We start from the raw sequence: 22,693 nt of genomic DNA on the forward strand, positions 1-22,693 counted from the left end.
AGATTGTTGAGTTACATTGGGAAGATCCTTTATATTTTGACGTTGCAAGAGCTAGGGTTGAACACCGATGCGTTGGTGTCGGTTTTGATGCCAAATCGAAACGAGAATGATGCTTAGAACTTGCCGAAACTGGTCGACTAAGGGAGAGAAAATCGATTCCATCAGTCTCGACGTGCATTGGCGCAGTTTTCGATTTGCCGTCGGTGTCGTCTGCAACTCTACCATGAGTGTGCGAAGAAGGGTCTGGCAGAGGAGAAGAAACCCGAATTGACTGAGGAAGAAGAAGATGGAGAAGAAGAAAGGGGGGTTCTAACTTTGTTTAATCCCATTTTGGAATTATGCCGTTGGACTTTAAGCCAAATAGCACAGTTTCGTTAAATTTTATTTTTCTCAGTCCAGGGTCTTAAGTGATGTTGTTTCACTCCAACATCGTTTCTCTATAGGTGTAAAACGAAAAAAAAAGAGAGGGTATAGCTGATGTCGGCCAATTTAGTGATTTTTTCCAAGGTCGAACTGCAAACCGAATTGGCTGACGTCAGTTCCTAACTTCCTATATATTTAACTCGCTCGCCGACTAATTCTTCAGCGGTTTCAGCTAGTTCTGTCGTTAACCAGCCAGTTTCCATTGGTAGAGGTTGGTTTTTTGAATTGGGGTACAGCCCTAACAAGAACTTTGGTCTCTACGGTTTATTGAAATTAACAAGCATTTTGTTTGTATTGTTGATATAACAATATAAAAAGTGTTATTATTAGACACACACACACACACATATATATATATACATCTTAATTAATTTTCGTTGCAAATATCTTCCAATTAAACTCCATTTTCACAAACCCAAGATATATGTAACACAGATTTTTTTCAAGTAAATATGCTCTCATTTTTTTAATAAATTAAAAAATATTTTTATAGCCTTGGCCCTTAGAGCACTTCTAATGAATTCTCCATCTTATCCTTTAAAATATATCATCAAAATTCACTTTTTCTATTTTACATACTCACTTTTACAATTTACTATATATCAATTTATCTATTTTTTTCTTTATATCATTTAAATAATATTTTTTTAAACATTTCCTTTCTACCAATAAGTTTGTAATATCCATATATTTTTTTTTATATTTACTATATATTATTATATAAAATGTAATATAATTTAGTCCTATACACACAAAATAAAATTATATAAATTAAATAAGAATTTAAAATAAAATCAAATATGAAAAAATAGATAAATAATATTTCCAAGATATTTTTTTAGAAAAAAATAAAATTGAGGTATTTTAAATGATAATCATAAAAAGAATTTGTATTGAAATATAAAAAAAGTAAAAGGAAATGATGGAATAAATGAAGTTAATAATTAAAAAATTATTTGAAAAATGAGTAGTAATAAGTTACTGTAGCAATTTATATTTTACAAACTCTTATACATAATCCAATGGAGCTCATTTTATAAACAATTATCTAAATATTTTATATTTTTTGTATTATACAAGAGCCTGAGTGCTCTTAGGTCACCTCGGTATTCTCCCCGATTTGTTGGAGTCTAGAGTGCCGTGGTTTTTCTTGTTATTAAATATTGACTGGGGTAGTGGACTTTTCTCTGACCTCTTAGATCACGCCACCAATTTGATAATCTTTGGAGGTACCCAAAAAAATATTATTCCCTGTATTACACCATCTACTACCGTTGAATCGTTGATTTCGGTTCATTTTGAGATTGAAGACCTACACGAGTAAAGTATACCCTCGGAGTAAGTTAAAAAGACTTAATTCCTAATTCCAATTGTCTCTCAAATCCTCGTGAAGACTAAAGAATAAGAGAAAAAAAATTAGATCTATACAAAATTTTTATAGAAAATAGTTAATAAATTAATACGTCATATGTACTCTACAATAAAAAAAATTATATAATTTGACAAATTATATTAAATCAAGTTAATTTATGAACTTTATTGAATAAAGTTTTTGTAGAGACTAAGCATTTTTCTTTTTATTATATTATTAATAGTTCGTTAATACATCGATGGAGTTCTACGTAAAAGAGAAATTAGAAAATTATTTTTTAGAAAAATTGAAAAATTAAAAAGCCTAGCAACTTGGATCTAGTGGGACTCACTTGTTGTCCTATGTCGAGTTCAGATTAGGAATTCTTTCCTTGCATTAAGGCTATGTTGAAATGATTTAAGATGATCTCTAAATAATAATAATAAATTAATAAATAATAATAAATTATTTATAAATAGTAGTAAAGTAGTTTTAGCTTACCACATACAACCTAAGCCAAACTTGTATTGAACCAAATTCTTTTCGCTTTATAAGATATTTTCTTAAAAGGTTTTATGCATGACATTTTGTTAATGAAACTATCTGAGAAGTGCTATATCATAAATTTTTTTATAAAAATAAACTCATATATTAATATGATTTCATAAAATATATTAGATTTATTTTATAATAAAAACAGTTTTACAGTTTAAGGTACCATATTAAATTACGTCAATTTATGAATTTATTTTTATGAAATCTTTCTATTGATAATAATTTATAAATTTATTTTTAAGAAATCTCTATTAATAATATTACAAATCGAGTCATTATTTATATTTATATCCTATTTTTAATTTCACTTTAATTGATATATTGTTATTTAATAAAAACGAGAATTATATGCATTACCACACTACCACATTAATTTAAGGTTCAGTTTAGCTTTATAAAATTCTCATTTTATCATTATAATTTTTTTAAATTTTTATATAAAATATAATAAATCATTTAATTTTTTTTAATTTTTTAAATATCAAAATAATATTAATATTAAAATATTTTATTTTAAAATTCAAAATTAAGCTAAAAGTAAAATAAGTGCATAAGGCGTGTTAGATAATTCTTTTGCACGTGAGCGCACCGAAACCCAACCCGGACTTGTCCGCGTGAAAAAATCGGATTGGAAATGGTGGATAGGTCCGAACGGTCGTAATTGGAGATTTCCTGGTTGGGGAAGTGGTGGGTCTCGGTCAAAAAGGAAACACTACTCACAAACAACAGGACGGGGACGAGTGGGAAAGGGCACAAAAAAAGAAAAAGTCGGCGCGGCCCTTTTTTCCGAACCCTATTCTACACCATCAGCCTTCAATTCCATCACGCACGTAAAGATTCCCATCGTTTCCCGGTACATCTGGTTTCGATTTCGGGTTTTTTCGCCGAATTGGTGGCTTTCGTTTCTTTTTTTGCACCTTCGGTAATTCTTTGATTTAGTTTTGAAATCTGATTAGCTTTCGCTATGTTTGTTTTACCAGATCGATTGTTTTTTTCCCGGGAGACTGTCGCTGCTTTTATTGGTTTGCTGCTGTAGTGCTGTTAATCCGTGGTTCGGGCTCCAGGCTTTGTACTGGCTTGGACTTAATTTTTATTTTTTGGCTGTAAAAGAAATGGATTTGGCAGCTAGTTGCAAGGTATTTAGCCAATTTGGGCTAATTTTTGTTTTAATATTTCCCTTTGTATAGTATTTGAACTTCTACAATTTACCGGTAGATTATATTTTATTAAAAAAATACCAGCCGATTATTTTTGTGTTGCTTTTATTATTGTTATTTTCGACGTATGCTATGGAATCATGCAATATGTGTGAACTGTCATGCAATTTTGTAGAATGTTGATGAACATCAACTGTTGGCACTGAACATCAACCCTTGAATCAGATTTTTTTTTTAACAAAAGGAATTCAAAGGTTGATGAACAATGCTATATCAGCATAACGAGAATTTAGTAAGTAACATTTTTCTTGCTATGGAGAATCTTGAGAATTTAGTACGTAACATTTTTCTTGCTATTGAGAATGTTGAGAACAAGTTAATGCAATGGTGTAGTGGTGACTCTCCTAGTGAAAGTAGCTTAGATAGAGCAGGTTTGGTACATACTGATTGCGGCGCAAGCACATGTTTGATTTGGTTGCTAGTCTGCAAATATAAACTTTAATACTGGATTCTGTTGTAAACTCAAATGGCTTTACTTTCTGATTGATCAAATCTATTGTTTGTCAGTTCCTATAGAGTGCGTGATGCTAGTTATGAGATGAAAGTAAAGGAAAGGGAAATATTGCAGGAATGTATTTTTTTTTTATAGGTAAAAGATTTTATTGATCCACCTAAATAGGCGAAGCTCGAGTACACAGGGAATATATGAAAGAGAGCCTAGTTACAAACTAAGTGCTACGGATAGTAGGGAAATATTGCAGGAATGTGAGTAAGTAAAAATTATTTATATAGACGTAGTTTGTTTGATTTTTTAATATAAGGCAAATGATTACATCACTCGGGTTAGTTTTCTATTGCCCCCTCATTTTTTTTAGCGGCAAATAAGGTGTCTCATTGAGCTTTTGATATGCATTCAAGATGTCCTGAAGTTCATCAAAATGAAAAAGAAAAGAAAAAGATGTCCCGAAAAATTTAGTCTTCTAACTGTCCTCAAAATTTCAACATGCAATATATGCAGCCTCTTTGCTGCTTTGATAATTCTAATTTGAAGAAATCCCATTTGGAAATATGATAAATTTTGTCAACTTATTTACTTCATGCTTATTTTTCTTGGACCAAATGCCATGTTATCATCATGTGAATAACTTCCGGAGACTGAATTGCAACCTTTGAGTGTCCATTAAAAAAGGAACTTATTAAACATTTTTTTGTTTGAAGCAATGCATGCTTGGGCACCATATCTTGGAGCCTATAGTACGTGATTGATAAGTCCTTCTCTATCTAATGTGTTTTGGGGACTCTTTCTCATTCCCCTTTGCCAAACTCTGATTTTGTATCGTTTAGACGTCTTCTCGATAAATTAATTTACTATACTGGTATTGCAGAAGATGATGCGTTGTTGGTGATTTGAACTTTCTGGGTTAATCTCTCTCTCCCTGTCATTGTCTTGGTGTGCTTGCAAATATGCAACTTTTCACTGTGAACAAGTTTTGGCATTGATTTCTTTCAAAATTGACGCATATACTGTTAGTGTGGGAAAGAAGAGTAGCTGGAATCTACGTGGTTAAGGGGTCTTTTCGGATTTCGCTATTGTTAGCATTAAGTATACTTGACCTTAAACCTGGAAAGGAAACAGATGTTCTACTTTTGGGTTTCTGTTCAAATGCTATGCTTTTGGTGTCACTATTACCTGCAAACTTTGGATAGGGTATTTTTAGATTGTTGGTCAGTGTTCTTCTCATTGGCGTGATTTTTATGTTAACTTTTTATTTCCTCTTGTAGGATAAATTGGCATATTTTCGAATAAAAGAGCTCAAGGATGTTCTCACTCAGTTGGGTCGTTCAAAGCAGGGGAAGAAGCAGGTGAGATGCCAGAATTATTTCTTTTGGTGCTACTTGCATCATTAACTAATGAAATGGGTTTTTAAGTTTTGCACCTACATTGTGTATTTTTTAAATACTTAGAAATAAGAAAAGCTCACTTAGTTTGGAATCTTTCCATTTATCTTTCTTTTGCTGACTGCCTTTGCACCACCAATAGGAGCTTGCTTAATTAGTGACAGTCTAGAAGGATAGGTATTTGTGGATATAAATTGGCTGGGTTTTCTGCTGAGATGATATTAAATTGGCAAAAGGTTTAGCCCAAGTCTCACTGATTCATTGCCAATTGATTTATGAGACCATGCATTAGAATAATTTCTTATTAAGTTGTCTCTTTTTGTCTTCTGATTCGATTTAATAATTTGGCTTGTCCATGATTTATTGTGTGTAGGACCTTGTTGACCGGATATTAGCTGTCCTCTCTGAGGAGCAAGGTATAAGCCTTCTTCCATAGTATTCTTCCGGAGCTAAACTGGATATATTGTTGCCACCGAACTCACATGTTCGTTATGTATTTTCCTTTTTTTTAAACTTTCCTATGATCCTCTATGTTGTCCTTTTATATGCTGTGGGAAAATGTCATAAATTTGTACCGATTATATTGAATAACACTCATAAAAGCCTAGTGGAAATTTCTGCGATGCTTAATTAGCCTTTTGATTCAATCTTCTGCATTGCGAAGATTTGTTGCTTTTTTTGTACCTGTGACACATCTTCCCTATGCTTTCCTTCTGCGGTGGCTGGTGGTATTTGAGTAGGTTTTTATTTGTCCTGTTACTTTCATTTAGATCTTGTGACCAATTTTTTACAAACCTGTAGCAATTATGATCCTCATGTCGTAGAATCTCAAGATGTTGGAGACAAGCCTCTTTCTTTGAACAAACTTAATTGTCCCTCTCCACTGATGGCATAGAATCAAGTTTTGCTTTTTGATCCCCTTTTCAATTCATTTTCCTGATCTGTATACCTCTCATGTTGAGAGCTTTCTGCGCATGCAACCAACTTTGCTCCTCACTCTACTTTGCTTCAGGTGTTTTAAATTGTTGTGGTGTGCCTTTTTTATTCTATTAGTGGCGGGGAAGTTGAATGCATGTGTCTTATCTGTAATGTGTTGGACATCTTTGAATCATGTTGATTCTCACTATGCGCGTATGTTCTTCCAATTTTTTGCCTAGTTTCGTGATTCCTAAATTTGAATTGCTTTTGATCAGTATGAGAAGAAAATAAGTCAATGTTATTTTTTTACAGTTTCAAAATCGTGGCCAAAGAAGAACGGTGTTGGAAAGGAACAGGCGGCGAAACTAGTAGATGACATATATAGGTTTGTCTTCTCTATTCGATACTTTTCTTCATTGTTTTTATTGGCAAGTTAATGACGGTGTGCTTTTATTTCTTCTTATACTTTGTTTTAGTTCTGTAAAATGTTATGATGTGTCATTCTCACAGCTATCCAATGTATTGGTTTCTAATCTTGCCATAGTTTATGCTTCATAATGATTTCTGTCTACTCGGTGAGACTTAACTCTTAATTTTTTCCACCTCACACTCTTTGAATTACATGTCTCTTTTTTCCCCAGAAAAATGCAGGTCTCTGGGGCTACTGAGTTAGCATCAAAGGGACAAGGTATCTCAGATAGTAGTAATGTGATAGTTAAAGGGGAAATTGATGACCAGTTTCAATCGGATACAAAAATTCGCTGCCTTTGTGGGACTTCATTGGAGTCAGAGTCAATGATCAAGGTATATTTGATATTTTGGATTGCATTAAGGTTGTTCAATTTCATTCAGAATGATATAAATAATAAATATGTGACTAACAAATTCCTTCTAACTTCTTCAATTGATTGGTAATGTCTTTTATTGTGACCCTTTTGTAATTGGCAGTGCGAGGATCCGAGATGCCATGTGTGGCAACACATTGGTTGTGTTATAATTATGGAGAAACCTACGGAAGTGAATCCCCAAGTTCCTGACTTGTTTTATTGTGAACTTTGTCGACTGAGTCGTGCTGACCCGTATGTATATCATGTTCGTTTTTGTTTATTGTACTGTATATGGTGGGCCATCAATAACTTTTTTCCTTGGCATGTGACTATTTCGGTGTTGACTATACCTGATGGCAACATCATTTTTCTTTTGTTGTTAGGATTTTGTTTTTGTCATGAGGGGAGGGGGTAATTCATGTATTAAGCATGAGTTTATTATATCATGTAATTTTTTTATATTTTATGTGACCTGTGGTGCTCATATACTTGCTTTCAGGTCTTTATTATTTATAATAGCCATATCTCAAACATTTTTAAGTTCCAACTGGTGTGCAATTAAAGGCTCATCATCTCTGATCCAGCCATCAGCATTCTCTCATTTGGTTGTAGAACCTTTCACATGCATGTTAGAATAGTATCATACAAATTGTGAATTATTTTTAAATTAGAAAGTTGATTGGGGATTGAGCAATAATAGCTTTCTTGTGTGGGTGTAAAAACTGGATGAGACATGGTACAATAGGGATCCTCTGATGCAGTCACTCTATTTCTCAATTAAAAACTCTGGTTAATTAGGAATAAGTCCTAAAACTTTGGACCAGACATTAGGGTTAATACATGTGCTAGGCTGTCCAGATTCAAGATTGCTTAAAATAGAATTGTGCAAGTGGTGATGTGCAAAAGTGCCTATTGGTTGGTGGAAGTGGAAGCAGGAAAGTCGGTGCTATGTAAATTATGGCAGGTGCGTTCATACTAGCACTAATGCACTGAATCCCATAAGAACTCTGCAGTTAAGCATGCTTGGGCGAGAGTAGTACTTGGATGGGTGACTTCGTGGGAAGACCCCTCGTGTTGCACCCCTCCCTTACCTATTGAGAAAAATTCTGGCATTGTTAATGTAGATATGACCTATGGATGAATAAGAGGCTGTGACATTTGAGATGATGAGTTGAGCTGGTGGGTGTTTAATTGGATGGTATTGGTTTTGGATTATGGCTTGATGTAGAAGTAGAGCTGTTTGGGTTTAAGCCATCTTACTAGTTTTTAGGATTCTCTGCTGTACTCACTTTCAACTGGAACTTGATGTGCTAAAGTCAATAGTATTTGCATGCTACCTCATTGTGCATTAAGTTGTCTTGTGTAACCTAGTTCTTCCTGCCCCTGCCCCTTTGTTATGGTGTGGAACTTGCGTTTTATGAACTTCTGCTCTGTGTTTATAATTTTTCTAACTTGTTAATTTGTATACAGCTTTTGGGTTACGGTGGCAAACCCTTTATATCCTCTGAAGTTGACTACTACAAATATTCCAACTGATGGGTGAGTGGGTCAGGCAGTTTTTAATCTTTCCTCTGATGCTGGGTCTTTATTTGATAATTTGGAAGTGGAGAAAGTTGGAAGTAGGAACTCAGTTTAATTGTTGAAAGAAAAAGAAAAGGATTGTAGTGCTCAAAAAAAAAAAAAAAAAAAAAAAGGAAAGAAGGAAAGAAAGAAAAGGATTGTAATTATGCAGACGTATTGTTCTCCTTGACTACAACATTAGATTTGGTTCAGAAATAGTTTTTCTGCTAATTTTTTTATTTTTTATTTTTTTGCATTTTTGCTTTGACACAATATGCCTGTTTATAATTACCTATTAATCATGAGTCATTCAAGTGCTTCCAAATAAAATGTTAGCTGTTTAAGCCAGGATGTAACAGGATTGATTTTGATTCTGTTCACTGAGCTAAACGAAAGATGCCATCAAATCTGGCTTCATTTTCTTCCCAAATTTAATCTGGTCATATTGTGAACATAGCTTCACATTGTCCTCTGAGTTTTAAGGCAATCTTCACTCGTTATCATCACTTCCCCCGTTATCACATTATATTTAGCTGACAGAGATGTAAATGAATGGTATTTGCGGGACAAAAAACTGGGAGCACTAAGGAAAATATTTGGAGGATTAGACTGAAAAGTTGGTTTTGGTTAACAAAGCAGAAATGTATCCAACCTATTATCAAATTGTTTCTTGATCCATGCATATTCATGACACTAAAGAGCATACTTGCCAGCTTCATATTGATGTGCTAATCTAAATGTAAATGCATCTTGATATTTACCTTTTTGTCTTGATCCTTTTTGTGATTTGTCTAGTACAAACCCTGTACAAAGTCTGGAGAAAACGTTTCAACTCACGAGGGCTGACAAGGACTTATTGGCAAAACAAGAATACGATGTTCAGGTTGGTTTATTGTTTAGCCAATGATGGATTTTACACCATAGTTAGTTTATAAAATAACATGCAATGAACTCATGACCTATTCACTTATAGTTGTGTTGATTGGTGCATAATGATACTTCACTAGGCTTGGTGTATGCTTTTGAATGACAAGGTTCCATTTAGGATGCAGTGGCCGCAATATGCAGATCTTCAAGTTAATGGTATGGGGATCAAGTAAAAAACTTTGCATTTTTTGCATTAGTGTATGGTGAATGATCGTGCCTTTAGGTTCTGTTTAAATCAAAACTTTTGTTCATGTCTTGTATATTCCTTTAACCCACCTATAGGTATGCCTGTACGTGCAATCAATAGACCTGGCTCACAACTGCTTGGAGCTAATGGTCGTGATGATGGTCCAATTGTGAGTATCTACCTGTCCTAGATAGAAACTTCTTCTTGTAGCATTCAACATTTTTGTTATGGTTCACTTAATGTGCTTATTCTTATATGAAAATGCTGTGCATGGTTGAGACTTGGTTCATTAGTGCATCACATTTTCCAATTAGAAGATTAATTTAGAAGTATTGTGCGTTTTCCTTTGATTTTTTGTTTAATTTATTATTTTAATTTTCTTTGTCAGATCACATCGTTCACGAAAGACGGAATTAATAAGATTTCCTTAGCAGGATGTGATGCTCGCATATTCTGTGTAGGTGTTCGAATTGTAAAGAGGCGTACTGTTCATCAGGTAACATTGCTTGTTCCTTCAATATCTTCTGGTATTGGATCATAAAATTGATATGCAGTACTTTAGAATGCTATTTTTATGGGATTTGAAAGATGGGAGTTTGGAATGGTGTACTTTGGAACTGCGTGGTCATTTATCTTGAAATGAAATTAAAACATGATGCCCGTTCATGTGGTTAGAAATTGCATATATGATACGTTGATCATCAATCTTTCATATAAAATCTGATTTATTGGTGCGTTCGATGATTTAATTTTTTATGATTTTTCCTTGATAGTATGAGTGAAATTCTGTTTACCTTTTCTAACACTCCAATGGATGGCCCAAACCACATGGCCTATACTCCAAAATGACTAGTCAATGATACAATTGGAGTCCCATTTAAACATTATAAAGAGCAAGAACTTCTCCTTCTCAAGCAATGTGGGATCTCATATACCATCTACCTTATATTCTTATCATATGGGGTATCACAATCTCCCATTTTTAAATTCTCAACATCCTCATTGGGCCCATTCATCATAGGTGACATGGCTCAAGTCCCACATTTCTAGTTGGGATAGGCTTTGATAGCATTTCTAACACACTAATAAAAGGCCCAAATTACATGGCCTATACTCCAATAGGACTAGTTAACGATAGAATTGGAGTTCAATTGGAACATAATAAATAGTAAGAACTTCTCATTCTCAAGAAATGTGGGATCCCATACGCCACCTACCTTATCCTCTTATCATATGGGGTATCACACCTTTATTTCTTACCTCTCACTTCATCTCTAACAATAAAACGAGTTAGGTTAGGTTTGGATAGTGAGTTGAGATGAAAGTTGAATGAAATATTGGTAGAATATTATTTTTTAATATTATTAATGTTTTGGGGTTTGAAAATGTTGAATTGTTTATTATATTTTGTGTGGGAATTTGTGAAAGTTGTAATGATGAGATACTGGGTTGAGAGTTCATCTCAATCCAAACCGAGCCTTAATCTGGAATTTCTATTTTTTCAAGCATCTGATCCCAACAGATTGCTGTAAATTAAAGCAAGAAAATCTATAAAAACCCTAAGGGAATGCCCAAGCCACATTTGGGCGATTTTCCGAGAGGACCAGTCAATGGTACAATTGAAGCTCTGTTGGAATCCTTATAAAGAGCAAGAACTTCAATGTGGTACCCCATACACCTTATATACTCACTACTTGGTGTGGTTAATCACAATTTCCCCCTCAAATACCCAACATCCTCATTGGGTCATTCCATTATAGGTGGCACAACTCAAGTCCCACACTTCTGGTTGGGGCTGGTTAGGATACTCTATTTGTAACACCCTAAGGTAAGGCCCAAGCAATGTGGGATCCTATACACCTATACTCACTACTCGGTATGGGGTATATCATAAAATCACTTACAGAAAAAGCAAGAAAATTCTTGTTGCTATTGCTGTTTGGAGAACAAGTACTGATTCTGATCTGAACAAGACACACATTCAGCTTTTATACCCTTTTGATATATTCTGATTTGTTTCTATAGTGCTGTATATTTTTATCGTACTATCATTAACTTATGCTACAGAGTGTTTGTTTTTCATTGTCCATTCTTCTATATCACATCTGGACACTTTCCCAGTAGTGATAGGCTTATAAAACTCTTGTAAATATGGTGCTATCCATTTATTTATCAAAAAAAAAATATGGTGCTATCCTACCTCTCTGGGTGTCTCTTTCAATGTATACTCAACCATGTATCTGGTTTTTTCTTTTTCCCCCCTCTTTTTTCCAAGGAATGTATTGATAGTTATGGTTTTTCATCATACCCTTCTCTAGTTCTGTTAGTTATAGCCAAAAAACTTCAAGATTGCAAAACCATATGAGCTTCATACAGTAATTTCCTGGATGGGCTTGAGGGTACATTTTTTTTAAGGCTCTCAGTCCTTCTTGACTTTACCAGAAGTTTTCTTTTGTTATGGGATCATGTTATCTGTTCTGAACTTATAAAAAAAAATGTTTATCTGTTCTGATACTTCCAGAACTATAATGCTACAGGACAAGCATTATGTGCACTGATGAGGCATCCTTGGTTATTCTTTCAGTGTTTTTTATGACATGTTTTGTTGAATGATTGTCTGGCTTGAATAATTTCTCTATAAGTTTCACATTCCTTTTTTTTTTACATTTTGAGTCATTGGTAAAACTTTTTTAACTGATATTTATGTTGCTTGGAATTTACCTACCATTTTCTTAGTAATATCTGAGTTTATGTTATTTTGCCTCGGTTGTCTAGATTCTCAGCATGATTCCCAAAGAGTCTGATGGCGAGCGTTTTGAAGATTCTCTTTGTCGCGTTTGTCGCCTTGGTGGTGGAACAGCTACAGATAATGCTGACAGTGACAGTGATGTGGAGGTTGTTGCAGATTATTTTGGTGTCAATCTACGCTGTCCAGTAAGTTGCTCTTCAGAATTGTTAAAGTGGAAATGTTTTCTTTGATTTTGTTAGGGTATGGCAGTGCTCACAGGGAATATAGTACATTTAGGTGGTGCAGTACATTGTTTAATATTTTTTTTACAAGCATATTATTAATGTATGTGCTGCAAACTGAGTCTCTATCTCACAGTTGGAATATAAAGAACTAGGTTTCTTAATGCATGTTAAAGATTCTCTTCTCAATGCATCTGTATTATTTTGACTCGATACCAAGAAATTATCTTAATGCCACCGGTTGACTGATAAATGAAAGTGCCTAATCGAGCATTGCATCAGTGCATTATCTTGATTGTATTTTAAAAAAATCTTTTAGATGAGTCAAGTTTTCATTCTTATTAATACACAATATGTATTTGCTTTTATTAATTTCTCATTCAATAAGGGAGCTAATGATTTGAAATTTTATTTCTGTCCATTGTATATAGTCTAAAAATTTGATCTAAAGTTATATTAAATTGTCCAAAAAATATATACCTATAAAAAAAAGTATAAATAATTGGTAATTTGTCAATGTATAACAAACTTCTAAATTAATTTTACTGCTAAGGGAGGAATTTAGTTTCTTTTGTTTCTCAAATTACACTTTCCCCTTCTCTTTTCTGAAAATCTTTTGAGTGTTTTAATTTATATATGAATATAATTTTTTTCTTACCACTTTAATCATGCAAAATAGTTTGAGATATTTCTGTTAAGGTTTTTGAAAGAAGCAGCTCAACTGGTTGGAGAAATTAATGGATCCTCATTTATGTCCTATATCTAATTATCATAAGGGTACGTTCAATATATGGAATGGGTATTAATATTCTTTTAGGATTAGGAATAATGTATATTTATTCTTTGGTTTGGTGACAACAGACTGCATCTTCACTAGATTGAGATTAAAATTCTTAAAATACCCAAGACCATTTTTTTCCAAAAAAAAAAAAAGAAAAACCACAAATTTCTATTTTCTTAAATAGTGCAAAACAAATTTGGACATGGTGGCCGACCACCCACACAAAGCCACGGGGGTGGTCGGACTAGTTTCGAGAGCTGTCTTTTGCCCTTTTTTAATAATAGAATCTTCTATACTTGTCAGAAAAATTCAACACCTTTGTTTTCCTCATTTATAGGAATAGCTATTCCTGAAAAATTCAACACCTTTGTTTTCCTCATTTATAGGAATAGCTATTCCTAGCCATCAAAATGGGATAGCTACTCCTATTCCTGGGAATAAAAGCAAAAGTAAAGTATGGGATATTCGTTCCATTCCAGTGTTTGCTTAATGTACCATTTACCTGGTGAAGTATATGGGCTGATGCCATTTACTCACTTTGTTTCTTTCTGTATCATCCCATTTTCCTTCAGCTTATAACAAAATGATTTGTTGTGTAAAGACTTGAGATGAATGAAGAGGATGTTGAAGTTCCTTCTCTTTATAATTCTAATTATAAAAATGTGCTGCATGCTGTGTGCTGGGAGTGGTACAAGAGTTGACAAAGTATGACATTTAAATTCGAAGAGGCAAATGATTAAGAAAATTCTAGGGTTACTTGGTATGCCTGAATGCCAATTTCCTTGGCACATTATAAATAAGAAGTATTTTTCTTCTGTTTTCCTTTTTAGGATTGTGGGGTGAGAAGGGGGTCCCAAGGATAGCAATGGTTTCCTTAAATTATACGAAAGTAGCCCAAGTGCTATTTTCAGAGACAGGAAGGGATGGGGGAGAAGTTGTGGGGTTTTCTTGGCTGCTAGTTGTCGCAAATGACCCCGCTGAGGGGGATGGAAGCTTTATTTTCCCTGTGGAAGATCCTGTTGTGCCGATGAAGACCCAGTGGACATTCAGAGATGAGATGGACTTGAGGGGGGGAATCCGATACCACTAAAATACCTGCTACCAGACCAGGTTAATGTCTCTGACTGGGTGCTGCATAAAGTAAAGGAGATCCAACACTCTGTTGGAATCGAGTGTGAGGGTTTTGAGGAACAATTCATGGCTTTACTAACAACCATTGAAGTTGGGCATGGCTAGTAGAAGTCAGATTTTAAAAAACGAAGGGTTTTTAAATCCGATACCATTTAAAAACCATTCGTTTTTTAAATGGAACAAGGTTTAATGACTTTTATGCTACTTTCCGTAGCACGTAGTTTGTAATTAGGCTCTCTTTTGTATACTCCTTGTGTACTTGGGCTTTGCCTAATTACGTGGATCAATAAAATCTTTCTTACTTATATTAAAAAAAGAAAAAAGAAAAAAAAAAAGGAACTAAAGAGGCTATCATGGTCTATAAACTATGAGGGCAGTTCAAGTTCAAGTAGAGAGAGCTAAAGGGCGGGGGTCAGCTCCAGTTTTATGAAGCCCAAGATTGTTTCTTGGAATGTCCGAGGGCTCAATGAGGCAAATAAACGCTTTCGGGTGAAAAATATACTTCGTGAGTGGAAGGCAGACATAGTGTGTTTGCAGGAAACTAAGCTGCAATTTATTCCCAGGAGAGTTGTCAAGAGTTTATGGAGCTTTACTTACATGGATTGGGTTTATCTTGCTTCTGATGGGGCTTCAGGAGGTGTTTTGGTGATGTCGTAAGAAGTGTGGTGGAGAAAATGGTGGAATTTATTGGGGAGTATACTGTGGCATGTTCCTTTAGGAATGTTGCTGATAATTATTTATGGGCTTTTGCTGGTATTTACGGGCTGAATATGGACAGCAGTAGAAGAATGTTATGGGAAGAACTTGCTGGAATTCATAGCTGGTGGAATCTACCATAGGTGGTGATTTTAATGTTACAAGATTTCCTAGTGAATGTTCCGGTGACAGCAGCTTACGACTAGCGATGACAGAATTTTTGGAGTGTATTTTCGATGTGGGTTTGATGGATATTCCTCTCATGGGTGGTGCTTATACGTGGTCCAATAATCATACGTGGTCCAGATTGGACAGATTTTTAGTATCATTAGAGTGGGAAACTCAATCCGGAGCTCTATCAAAAGAGGTTGCCTCGTCTATTTTTGGATCATTTCCCATTATTACTAGTTTGGGGAGGTATTCAAGGTGGGCGTTGGTAAGTTTGAAAATATGTGGCTGAAAACTGAAGGTTTTGTGGAAAGGGTTAGGCAATGGTGGGATTCTTATCAGATTAATGGCACTCCTAGCTTCATTTTTTCAGGTAAACTGAAAGCTCTAAAAAATGATTTAAAGCTATGGAATATTCAATCTTTTGGTGATGTAGGAGATCATAAAAAGGCAATGCTAGAGAAGCTTCAGGAGAGAGAGGACACAGGAGGGGCGGACTCTTTCTATGGAGGAAGCATCTCAGAAGGCTGAGTTAAAAGGTAGAATTAGAAAGGGTGGTGTTATTGGAGATCCTTTGGTGTCAAAAATCAAGAGTTCATGGTTGAAAGGAGACTACAGTACAAAGTTCTTCCACAGAGTGGCCAACTCCCATAGGAGAACTCATACCATTGAGATGCTGAAAATAGATGGAGTGGAATGTATGGAGGCTCCTATGATTAGTGAGCATGTTGTAGGCTTTTTTGAACACTTACTTTCTGAACAGGTGGGATGGTGGCCAAACTTGAAGGACTAGCCTTTGAGTCCATTGATCCACAGTAGGTTTTGTGGCTGGAGCGACCATTTGAGGAATTAGAGGTCCACACTGTGATAAGGAGAATGGTCAAAGATAAAGCACTGGCCCCGACGGCTTTTCCAAGGGATTTTTGCAAACTTCTTGGGATGTGGTGAGGGCGGATTCAATGAAAGTGTTCCAATAATTCTTTTCACCCGGGAAGTTTGAGAAAAGCCTCAATGCCATGTTTATAGCACTCATTCCTAAGAAGATTGGGGCTTTAGAGGTGAAGGATTTCCTGCCCATCAACCTTGTGAATGGGGATATAAGATTATTTCTGAGGTGCTTGCCAATCGTCTAGGAGAGGTTTTGGGGAGGATCATTACAAAACCCTAAAATGCTTTTGTTAAAGATAGGCAGATTTTGGATTTAGTCCTCATTGCTTATGAATGCTTAGACAATAGGCTAAAATTTGGCCAGCTGGGAATGCTATGCCAGTTAGATATGGAGAAAGCGTATGATCACGTTAATTGGGAGTTCTTACTATATGAACTTGGGAGGTGCGGTTTTGGGGAGAAGTGGTGCTCGTGGATTATATAGTGTATTTCAACGGTGAGGTTTTCAGTATTGGTGAATGGCAGCCCAAATGGTTTCTTTAATAGCTCTTGGGGCCTAGGACAAGGAGATCCTTTGTCCCCACTTCCTTTTCTTAGTGTCATGGAGGCACTTAGCAAAATGATTCTCACCTTGGTGAATAGTGGCTTTATTGAGGGATTCTCGGTGGGTGATCCTAATAGGGGCACTATTAACCTATCTCATTTATTGTTTGCAGATTATGCACTTATTTTTTGTGAGGCAGAACAAAACCAAGTTTGAACATTTAGGGCATTATTACTTTGTTTTGAAGCGGCATTTGGCTTGAAAGTGAACTTTGATAAATCAGAATTGGTGCTAGTGGACAATGTTCGTAACACTAGGCAGCTTGCTAGTATCCTTGGATGTAAGGTTTCCTCTCTTCCCATGAGCTACCTTGGTCTTCCTTTGGGGGCAATTGCAAGATCTATATCGATTTGGGATACAGTGGTGGAGAAGATTGAACGCAGATTGGCAAGTTGGAAGAGATTATACCTCTTGAAAGGCGGTAGGATCACCCTTATCAAAAGTACTCTTTCTAATCTACTAACCTATTTTTTTATATGTATTCCCAATTCCAGCAAGTGTGCGAACCGTATTGAGAGCTGTATTGTGACTTTCTTTAGAGTGGGATAGGAGAATAATTCAAGTATTATCTAGTCAAGTGGGATAAAGTATGTTCTCTAGTCTCTTCGGGTGGGTTGGACATTAGCAATTAGAGGATCTTCAATTGAGCTTTTCTTGGGAAGTGGTTGTGGAGGTATATTACAGAACCGGAACCGGAAGCCCTATGGAACTCATTGATCGATTACAAATATGAGGGCTTCTTTTTTTTTTTTTTTTTTGGGTTGGAGAGAGGGGGGGGGGGGGGGGGGACTAGGGAGGTTCATGGGGTTTATGGAGTGGGAGTTTGGAAACACATTCAAAGAGTGTGGAGGATCTTTAATTGGCATACAAGAATGGTGTTGGGCAATGGATCTAGAATAAAATTCTTGACTAACCTATGGTGTGGAAACCAAGCCTTAAAAGGATTCATTTTCATCAGTCTTTAGGATTGCAGGTGAGAAAGATGCTTCAATGGCTAATTGCACGGAGTTATCTAGGGACCTAATCCAGTGGAACGTGAATTTTACTAGAGCTGCCCAAGATTGGGAAGTTGGCAGCATTGTGGAGTTCTTTGGTCTTCTATAAACCATGATGCTGAGAACCCAAGGAGCAGACAAGAGGTGGCGAGAACCCAAGGAGCAGACAAGTGGTGGTGGATTCCCACCGGTAAAGGTATATTCTCGGTCCGCTCTTTCTATAAGTCTCTTACACAACCATAGAATACAGAATTCCCATGGAAAAAGATATGGAGAAACAAGGCGCCTCCCAAAGCGGCATTTTTTGACAACAGCATTAGGTAAGATCTTGACGACGGATAATCTATGGAGACGTAAGGTGATCATAGTAGATTGGTGCTACATGTGTAGGAAAAATGGTGAAACTGTGGATCGTTTACTGTTGCATTGTGAGGTGGCCAATACATTATGGAATGAAGTGTTTAATAGAATGGACTTAGCCTAGGTTATGCCTGCCACAGTGACACAGCTCATGGCCAGCTGGATAAATCTCAGTTGTGTGGAAAATGGTCCTTATTTGTATCATGTGGTGCCTATGAAAGGAGAGAAATGATTGGACATTTAAAGTCAAGGAGCGCTCAGTAGAAGAACTTGGATTATTTTTTGTTAGCACTCTTTCTTTGGGCCACAACTGTAGATTTTCGTGGCCTCGATTTTCATAATTTTCTTGTTTCTATTGCTTCTCTCTAAATAGATGTGACCTTTTGCATACCATCTTGTGTACTTGGGCTATGCCTATTCACATCATTATAATTGTTTACTTATAAAAAGAAAAAAAAATTATATGAAAAATGATTACAAATAAAGTAAATAATCAAGTAGAATTGCTTTATTGCATTCACCATTTTGAAAAATATATATTAGGTATGTTGGTCATAAATATACATTTATTTTTATCTTTTCTTAGTTTTGATGCAGTTTTGAAGTTTTATGTCTTCAATGCTTGATTCCAAGGTTTAGTAATTGGCATTTGGAATTTGACTATTTACTTTTTCATGTAATTTATAGATGAGTGGTTCGAGAATGAAGGTTGCTGGAAGATTCAAACCTTGTGCTCACTTGGGCTGTTTTGATCTTGAGGTCTTCGTGGAGCTAAACCAACGTTCTAGAAAGGTAAGCCTCAAATACACGACAGGATATTTGTTTTTGTTGTTTTGGGTCCTTTTTATAGTTATTTATGTGTCTAAATGAACATTGGATTGTGGATGCAGTGGCAATGCCCCATCTGTCTCAAGAACTATGCGCTGGAGAATATCATTATTGACCCTTACTTCAATCGTATCACATCTATGGTATTACCTTTTTTTTTTTTGCATTCTGAAATTATTTGTCACATAAATGTTGATGAAATGAATTAACACTATGTACTTCTCTTGTGGTACAGATGAGTTACTGTGGAGAAGACGTAACAGAGATTGAGGTGAAGCCTGATGGCTCTTGGCGGGTAAAGACTAAAAATGAAAATGAGCGGAGAGATATGGGGGATCTTGCACAGTGGCATTTTCCTGATGGTACGATTTGTGTCCCTGATACACTAGTTAGACCAAGAGGAGAAGTGTTGAAGGAGATCAAACATGAAGGTATTTCAGAAGGTCATACTGGTTTGAAACTAGGAATAAGGAAGAATCGTAATGGCTTATGGGAGGTCAGCAAACCAGAAGATATGAACACCTCTTCTGAGAATGGATTACAAGAAAGGTTTGCAAACTATGAGCAGAAAGTTATTCCAATGAGCAGCAGTGCCACTGGAAGTGGTAGGGATGGTGAAGATCAGAGTGTAAATCAGGATGGGGGTGGGAATTTTGACTTTGCTACCCACAATGGGATTGAGATGGATTCGATGTCTTTGAATGTTGATTCAGCATGTGGATTTGCTGGACGTAATTCCTCTCAACCAATGGGGAGTGCAGATGTTATTGTTCTGAGTGACTCAGAAGGAGAGGATGACATAATAATATCTTCCGGAACTGTCTACAAGAACAATCCAATTGATGTTAGTGGGGTAAACTTTTCTGTTCCCCCTTCTGGGATTGCTGAAACATTTCCGGAAGATCCTACTCTTGGTGTGGGTGGAAGTTCATGCTTGGGTCTTTTTAATCCTAATGATAATGAATTTGGTATGCCTCTCTGGTCACTACCTCCTGGAACTCAAGCAGGCTCAGGTTTTCGATTATTTAGTTCTGATGTAGATGTGCCAGATGGCCTAGTCGGTTTGCAGCATGGCTCTATGAATTGTTCTTCCTCAATGAACGGCTATACATTGGCTCCAGATACTGGCATGGGATCTGCTACCCTACTACCAGATCCTTCTATTGGTCGCTCCGATACGGACATAATTGATGGCTTAGTTGATAATCCCTTGGCATTTGCTGGGGACGATCCATCGCTTCAAATATTTCTTCCCACAAGACCCTCAGATGCTGCAGTACAGACTGATATGAGAGATCGGGTTGATGTGTCAAATGGTGTTCGTACTGAGGATTGGATTTCTCTTAGTCTTGGGGGTGGTGCCACTGGCAGGAATGGTGAATCGGCAGCCCCAAATGGATTGAATTCAAGAGAACAAATGCCATCGAGGGAAGGTGCCTTGGATTCATTGGCAGACACTGGTATGTTCCCATCTGACTTTAATTTAGCTTGAGTCTTAATTAAGAGTTCACATCCTGGTAGGCTGTTTGGAGAAATGCTTCAGGTGTGGTCTTTTATGAAAGTGAACGTTCTTTTTTTGTGACAACTGGTGTCACTGGTTGAATTTGGTTAGTGAGATTATTCTGGTAGCTTTGGAAATTTTCCTCTAGACATATATCTTTGGATTTGAAACCACATCTTGAAATCAGAATGCAACGTTGGTGTTTACTTATTTATGTATTTATTTTGTGTTTTTATTGTGTGATGTTTTAGCCTGGAATTTTGGAAACTCTTCTGTCTTTGATCTTAACCTGCTGCATCTGCATGTGAATGCAGTATCAGGGAATTTGATTGGAAGCAGTTGATATTGCCTTTTCTGTCTTGTGCATTTTTCCCTGTTTGTCCTTTCTGATAGTTAGGCTGATGTTTTGTCCTCCCTACCGCAGCTTCTTTGCTTCTTGGTATGAATGACGGTAGATCCGACAAGTCAAGCAGACAACGATCAGATAGCCCTTTCTCATTTCCTCGTCAAAAACGTTCTGTAAGGCCGCGATTGTACCTCTCTATTGAATCAGATTCTGAATAGAGAAACTGGACCTATTTTGTCGGCATTTGAATTTTATCTGGATAGAAAACATAACTTCCAGTGATCCTGTGATCTGTCGCATAGATATTAGGACGAAGTTCAGGATTAGTAGTCAGAATGTTGACAAACATTTTGGTGTGCATCGATTGGAAGTTTTGAATGTGGTCTATTGATCCATCGCTGAAGAAATCAAGAAAATTGTTATTGCCTAGTGCAAAAACCGTGCTAGCACCTGCAGAATTTGTTTTCTACTTTTGTTATAACAATTGGTAAGTTACCGGTCTTGTACGTCATTTCCATATGTTTCTATTTAGGCTTAATAAACCGTGTTTCTAATGACCATTGGTTTAACAGGTTCAGCTCATGCTTTTCTGAATCCCCATTGAAGATCTGCAGGTGCAGTGCTGGTAATTTGTACAGCAGATGGTAATTTTATTCTGGATAGATGGAATTAAATCCATTGGTTTAAAACCTTTGGGTTTTAAAGGGGGAGAGTCCCCCTTAGAAATACATATATCTGCCGATTTGTCTCTCTTTTATAATGAGACCAAATAGCCTGTAAATGTTCATTCGAATCAGCTATCTATAGAGAAATTCATAGTTAATTCAAATAGATGCCTTTACTTGAGTGTCGCATATCTGAGAGGCGGAGCACCCTGGTGGTTCATCAGGGCCCCTCCATATCAAGAATTTAAGATGATTGATTGTAAGTGTTACCCTACTTTCTTTCTCTCTCTCTCATTTAAATGATGGGAAGAAAGTGGTTCGAGAATTATCCCTCGCTAGTTATTACTGGAACCACTGGGAAAGACAATTGGTTTGAGATTTTATTATTTCAGTACTCATTGCATTTAGCGTTAGTATTATCTCTGTTTTTCATGTTTCTCTAGGACAAAATACTACGCTGCAAGCTAAATTCACACTATTTATTCATACCAACGCAAATGGTTTTTTCTTTTCTTTTTCTTTTTTCTTTTTAAGAATTTTTTAAACATTCTTGACTATTAATAAAATATATATATATATATATATATATATATATATATCTATTCACTAATAATCGTTTTTTTAACCATTAAGAAAAAATAATAGAAAAATTAAAATATATAAGTAGACATTTGCTGGGCACATTTGTTTTAAAATAATGGCGAGAATGAAATATATGGATCTTTGGAGCTTTTGAGTTGAAACGTAAGATCATGGCGTAACGATGGAAAAGCTCTCGGAAATGAGTTTTCAAGGCAATTGAAAAGAGTGTCAAAAGGGAAAATTTAATTACAAATGCAATTGCGTATTAATATGTATATCAATCTAATGTGATTGGTTAAAAATAAATTATATTGAAAATAATGTTAATTTAAATTTTAAATATGAATGAATTAGTATTGGTATGTAGTACACGA

General features: G+C 35.8%; 1 protein-coding gene and 1 pseudogene across 4 annotated transcripts; both read left to right on the forward strand.

Moving 5' to 3' along the window:
- The first annotated feature begins 3,019 nt into the window (after nucleotides 1–3,019).
- LOC122291397 (E3 SUMO-protein ligase SIZ1-like) lies at nucleotides 3,020–22,150 on the forward strand. 4 transcript variants are annotated; one of them, XM_043099102.1, is made up of 18 exons: nucleotides 3,020–3,182; nucleotides 3,310–3,465; nucleotides 5,269–5,349; nucleotides 5,759–5,801; nucleotides 6,616–6,688; nucleotides 6,945–7,107; nucleotides 7,252–7,382; nucleotides 8,601–8,669; nucleotides 9,486–9,573; nucleotides 9,698–9,773; nucleotides 9,900–9,973; nucleotides 10,193–10,300; nucleotides 12,580–12,738; nucleotides 19,085–19,189; nucleotides 19,288–19,368; nucleotides 19,461–20,685; nucleotides 21,151–21,559; nucleotides 21,645–22,150. In XM_043099102.1, exons 2-17 carry the CDS (start codon nucleotides 3,442–3,444, stop codon nucleotides 21,288–21,290), a joined length of 2,640 nt encoding a protein of 879 aa, XP_042955036.1. In that variant the 5' UTR covers nucleotides 3,020–3,182; nucleotides 3,310–3,441; the 3' UTR covers nucleotides 21,291–21,559; nucleotides 21,645–22,150. The 4 variants fall into 4 exon arrangements, with proteins under 4 accessions (XP_042955036.1, XP_042955037.1, XP_042955038.1 ...); XM_043099103.1 differs by having other exon boundaries at nucleotides 3,024–3,159; XM_043099104.1 differs by lacking the exons at nucleotides 3,020–3,182; nucleotides 3,310–3,465; nucleotides 5,269–5,349; nucleotides 5,759–5,801 and adding an exon at nucleotides 5,821–5,869.
- On the forward strand, nucleotides 8,093–8,213 carry LOC122293038 (annotated as a pseudogene).
- Nucleotides 22,151–22,693: the final 543 nt, after the last annotated feature.

The sequence above is a fragment of the Carya illinoinensis genome, chromosome 13, assembly GCF_018687715.1.
Source record: "Carya illinoinensis cultivar Pawnee chromosome 13, C.illinoinensisPawnee_v1, whole genome shotgun sequence".
Taxonomy (NCBI): Eukaryota; Viridiplantae; Streptophyta; class Magnoliopsida; order Fagales; family Juglandaceae; genus Carya; species Carya illinoinensis.